The 6,000-nt window shown below is 44.5% G+C and overlaps 1 protein-coding gene across 1 annotated transcript in view; it reads left to right on the top strand.

The window, feature by feature from the left end:
* iqub (IQ motif and ubiquitin domain containing) overlaps positions 1-6,000 on the top strand; it is a 21,213-nt gene continuing 15,213 nt past the window's right edge. Inside the window, exon 1 of the mRNA XM_079809209.1 lies at positions 1-356. Within this exon, the coding sequence (XP_079665335.1) occupies positions 155-356 (202 nt within the window). The 5' untranslated portion in view covers positions 1-154. The remainder of the gene's footprint in view (positions 357-6,000) is intronic.

Here is a 6,000-nt window from a genome sequence, read left to right as displayed (position 1 = left end):
ACCAGTGACACTATGGTTACCATAGCAGCGACCAAACACTGTGTCAAGTCATTGTAAACATAAGCTCGACTCTTTTATTTTAAACGTTAATAAATATTTTGCCGTCAAAGTGCTAATATCGCGCTATTGATCGTTTAGGTGTGAGAAATTTGCCATGTTAGAGCAGGAGAGTGAACTCGAACCCAGTCGCGCCGCGGAGCAAAGAATGTCACAAGAAGTCATTCAGTCAGAGACTGAGTTTCATGAGGATGAGGATGATGCTGAAGATCAGAGACGTCACAATGATATAAACCAACAAGGAGGCGAAACCAGCAAGATCATTTCCTCCAGCGATGTTGGAAACTCAACAGCAACGGGTGAAACATAATTCTGGATTTTACCCCAGTATTATACACTTAGAAAAATACTATGGTATTACTATGGTAAGCATGGTCGGTTTGGGCATAGTATCTTTGTAATATTGTGGGTTTTTACTTTTTTAAATTATTATTATTTCTAATACATATTTCACCATAATATGTCATCTTATGGTGTACCATAGTAATACCTTGGTATTCTTTGAAGTAGCTTGGATCAGGGTTCTTATCATTAGATAAAATTATCAAATAATTTTTTTTACTTAATGCAGAAATAAAATATAACTATTAAATGAAAGACTTCTAAATCTAAAAATGTTGCCTTGTCAACTGACTGAAAAATATTTGTTGGCCACACTTTAGTTAGGGGAACACATAATTCACTATTACCTATGACTTTTGCCTCAATAAACTCCTAATTTACTGGTTATTAATAGTTAAGGTAGTTGTTGTAGGGGTTAAGTTTATGTATGGGGGAGGAATAAAATTATAGTTCATCAAAAATTAAAATTCTGTCATCATTTACTCACCCTCAAGTTTCTTTCTTCTGCGGAACACAAAAGAATATATTTGGAAGAATATGGGAAACAAACAGTTGATGGGCTCCATTGAATTCCATAGTATTTTTTTTCCTACTATGGAAGTCAATGGGACACATCAACTGTTTGGTTACTGACATTCTTCAAAATATATTATTTTGTGTTCAGCAGAAGAAAGAAGAAATTCATACAGGTCTGGAACAAGTTGAGGATCTTAAATCACAATATGTAAGATTTTTGCACTAGACTAAAAAATACTAGAACAATGTTATATAATTTGTTGACTTGTGTACTGTACCCCAAATGCTTCCAAGAATGTTTAAATCCAGAGAAATAAGCTATTTTAACCAGGACATGGATTATCTCAGGGCCCACACCCACAACTTCCAAAAAAGTCCAGACAGGAGTGCCGGTTCATACCCTGAGCTTGAGTCAGCAGGTCTGGACTGAGTTGAACCTCCCATGGAGGGCCAGCTAACAGACTGACCAGGTCTGAAACCCAATGTGAGAGGTAAGAATGGTATCTACATTAGGTAAGAATGGGGTAAGAACCGTTTGAGCGCCAGGACACTGCTAGCAACTCCAAATGATGTATGTGCCAACCACGATGCACTTCGCTCATACACCAAAGGTCAGGCGTCCCTGATAAACTGCCCCTGTAAAGGATTTGTCCGTCGTGATTGTCCTGTGATGACAACATGCCCCTAACTGGACTCCTCTGCAGAGCAGCGGGAGCTTCGTCCATGGATGCAGAGCATGAAGCCTCTGCGTGTAACCAGGACTTTGCAAAAAGGTTGGCAATTGGACGAGATCCCCTGACTCTTGGCCCATCATTAAAATGGTCTCATGTTGAGCAGGCCCGACTGAACTACTGCCATAAGGTCCATCAGTCTGTGGCAAAGAACAACGTGGACTAAGCGGCCTGCCTTGAAATGTCTTTAGTGACTGAGCGCATGCAGAAGACTATCGTGCCCCCATCACGCCAGAATCCATATCCACACCCAGGAAGTTGTCTACTGGCTTGGCAGCAAAACCTAGGCTCCTCAAATGGCAGAGAACTCAGTTTCAATGAACTACTGCCAATTCCTGGAATTGAGCTAATATCAGCCAATCGTCCAGGTAGTTCAAAATCCGGACGCCCTGGAGCCGCAATGGGGCCAGAGCAGCATCCATACCATTCGTGAAAGTCTGTAGAGCTAAGGCTTGTCTGAATGGAAGGACACAGTACTGGTAAGCTTTACCTTCGAAAGCAAACCTTAGGAACTTCCTGTGTCTCTTGACGATCTGGATGTGGAAATACACATCCTTTAGATCGATGATCACAAACCAATCTCGGTTCGAATCTGAGACAGAATGGACTTCAACGTCAGCATTTCGAATTTGCTCACTCTGGGTGCAAGATTTAAGCGACGTAAGTCCAGAATCTGACGTAGTCCACCATCCTTTTTGGGCACCACAAAATAACGGCTGTAGAAGCCTGCCTCTGCCTCAGAGGGGTGTATCTCTTCTATAGCCCCTTTCTCTAAGAGACACAATTTTTAGTCTCAAAACCGGGGCCTCCCAAGGACGCACCGTCATGGGAAGAGCACCGCTGGAAAGAAATGGGCCTTGCGGAATTGAATTATGTAGTCGTGGCGTATAGTACGTAGCACCATTTGCGAGACTTCGGGCAGGCGTTCCCACGCGGCCCAGTGCTCTGCTAGAAGTATTAACCGCTCTGTTTTCGGCACCTGGTATACTGTGGGCGCCAATACATTTCCTAACCACAGAAAAACCTCTGGCGTCTGTGGAAAAAGGAAGCACGCTGAGCTAATGAGCTTTCTGTCATAAGGGGGTCTACCTGTATAGAGCCCCGAGGCACAAGTGTGGCGGAGACCTCTAATAGAGGAGACTGTTTGACTGCCAATCAAGGTCTCGTAAGTCGCTTTGGATAAAAGCGTCAGCCAAATGCATAAATGCCTGGCCGGGCTGACCCCCCAGCATTGGGGTGTCCGAACGCCATCATAAACGGGCCACGCAACGTGACGCTAGGGATTTTGCCTGAACTCTAAAAGGCTAGGACGCGGGGAGTATCTGAGACGGTGCTTGTCAATGGGGCCCAACCTTAAACCGCCTGAGGCGCACTTATCGGCGGAACAGTTAAGGCAGGAGTCAGGAGGACATAGTGAGAGGCAAATATGCTTGCACGGTTCGTCCAAACTCCAATAGAGGGCCTGGCCTCCAAGGATGAGCGAAAAATTAGGCACTATGCTTGTGGGCCTGAGAACGAGAGGCCTTGGCCGTCGAGCTCAGGTCAATCGCCTGCATTTTCACGGGCGAACTGGTGGGCGAGTCCTAGGACCCCAGTCTCCTGGGGGGGTTCCATAGGCGATAGTTCGCCTCGCTCTACCTCACAGGAGCACTGACGAGAGGATGAGTGCGAACGAGCCAGAGGTGGTTACTGTTCAACCTCCCTGGACCTAAGTGGAATGAGTTAACAAAGCACAGCAGACTCTTTCGACCACAGTAGTCACAGACCCTCCAGATAGACTTTCCGTCATAGAAATGGGGCGTCTAATAATGAAGACTTGTCTTTTCTTGTGATGTCAGTGAGAGTAAGCTAAAGGTGGCGCTCTACTGACACCATCCCCACCATGGGCCTGCCTACTGCGGGGGCAGTGTGCTTGGTAGCTCTCAGCGCCAAGTCAGTAGCCCATCTGAGCTCCTTATAGCCTCAGGATCATGCCTTTTAATGATCTTACATGATCGTGGCCTCCACGATGAAGTTGAAGTAGGCGCGAGATGGGCCTCGAAAGTCCCTTCAACAGCCGGCATCATAACGTAATTTGATCTGCCATTTTAGAAACAGTGGCAAAATCCGCACCGCGGATTACTAATGCGCGCCGGAAATGGCTGCTTCCAAGACTTCGAAACCCCGTGGTGGAGGTCTTGGAAGAAGAAATAAAGCCTACGGGACTGGGTTGGGGCGCGACTGGTGAAAAATCAATCGTCCAGCTTCGACTGCGCCTGATGTTGCGCGGCCTCCCGCGAGTGCATTTCGTCATGGAGAAATAAAACAGTGTCGTCGCTTTTGCGGTTTCGAACGTGTGGACATGACCAGGGGAGAGAGAGAGAAAGGGGGATATCTGTCTGCTCACTCTCCATGTGCTCGGCTCGCCGACGTCACCCCAAGCGTCCATCTTGTGCGGTGCCTCGGTAGCCGCAGAAACGGAGAGGCGGGGTTAGACGAGCACCCTATCTTACAATATCAAAAGGCCACGGCCAAAGAATTTAATCACGAGCTTCTGGAGTAGGCCACATTTCGTCATGGACAATGCAGATTGTTTCAAAGCAGCTTTACAGTGTTAAACAGCAAAATAATGCAACAGAATTTTATTCAGCTGTTTAGCAATTCCGGAGAAAACGGTGATGTCATCAGTTAATTTAAATTATCATACAGTGACAGTGTGGGCTTTAGATCAGTAATTAGATCAGTAATTTAGTTTATATGGTTAATTTAGTTTAATAATTAGATTTATTTGGATATTTAGTTGAAAAAATTAAGAAAAATTTAGTGAAATTTAGTGTCCCCAACTGAGCAAGCCAAGCCAGAGGCAACAGTGGCAAGGAAACCAAAACCCCATCAGGTGACCTAATGGAGAAAAATAAACCTTGGGAGAAACCAGGCTCTGTCGGGGTGCCAGTTCTCCTCTGGCCAATTAACAAGCAGTGAATGATTATTATTCTGGCAACTTTACAGGTCAGAGGTGTTGGGGAAAAATTTAATCACAGAAGATTTAATCTTCCAGACCTGTTTTCTCTATTGTGTTTTAAATGAGTCAGATCAAAGAGGCCTCACCTGTGGAAGCCATACATTGTCCCTTTTATCTTTTATTGCTCTTGGAATCTGAGTTCCTGGCTAACATGCTTTGTTAGATGAAGATGAAGGACCATTGTGTTTCTTGCTTTTAATTCAAATGAGATCCAAGACAGGAGGGGGACCATTTGTGTATTGTCTCACCTCTTGCTCAAGGCGAAACCTTCAGTGGGTTTCGCCAGATGTATGGAAAATTACTGAGGGGGTTGTTAAAACATTGAGGGTATAAAAGTTTGTGCTTTCTTTTGTTTTAGCAGTTCACACTCAAGGTAGCCTCGAGCGGCTGCGTTTGACCGTGGCTCTTCCTTGCAAGGAAAATAAATCTTTATAAAGACAATTGGATTATGGTTTGTCTCTTATTAGTGATGTCAATGAATTAATTTTTGCCATTACAGAGGTCATAATAGATCGGAATATTCGAAGGATCGGAGGCAACACGCCAGAGACGGGTTTATTGAGGATGCTGTATTGATTTAACAATTATTAAATTGTAATATTCAAACAATCGGAGTCATCACGCCGGAGACGGGTTTATTGAGGATGCCGTGTCGACGAGGCAATTTCAGGGGAGTCTAATTGACACAGTCTCTGCAGACACTTCAGGGTCATGCGTTGGTCATGTCTGGGCGCAGGTCCACCATCTGATCTGGATACGGCCCGGATCCCGCTGACTGCAGTAAACCTCGGAATAAAACAGAGAGACTATCATTAGCGTAGATGCCATTCTTCTGATGATGTCACGAGTACATCAGGTGTTATGGGAAGTGTTCCCGGTTCTGTCTGACCTAATTAATGCAGCCTAACAATCATTTAATTGTTAAAAAGTTAAAAAGTGTTTTATGTGTATGCCATAGTAAAGAGATGTGTTTTTAGTCTAGATTTAAACTGACAGAGTGTGTCTGCTTCCCGTATAATGTTAGGAAGACTGTTCCAGAGATTAGGTGCTAAATAGGAAAAGGATCGAGCGCCTGCAGTTGATTTCGATATTCTCGGTATTATCAACTGGCCAGAATTTTGAGATCGCAGTAGACGTGATGGAGTATAATGTGTTAAGAGCTCGCTCAAGTACTGGGGAGCTAAACCATTTAGTGCTTTGTAAGTAATAAGCAAGATTTTAAAATGTATGCAATGATTAATAGGCAGCCAGTGCAGTGTTGACAGAACTGGGCTAATATGGTCACACTTCCTGGTTCTAGTAAGAACCCGAGCTGCTGCGTTTTGGACCAGCTGGAGTTTGTCTATTAAGCGA

Source organism: Gobio gobio, assembly GCF_949357685.1.
Source record: "Gobio gobio genome assembly, chromosome: 25".
Lineage (NCBI taxonomy): Eukaryota > Metazoa > Chordata > Actinopteri > Cypriniformes > Gobionidae > Gobio > Gobio gobio.
The sequence above is the reverse complement of the archived record's forward strand: the minus strand, read 5'-3'. Positions and strand labels throughout refer to the sequence as shown.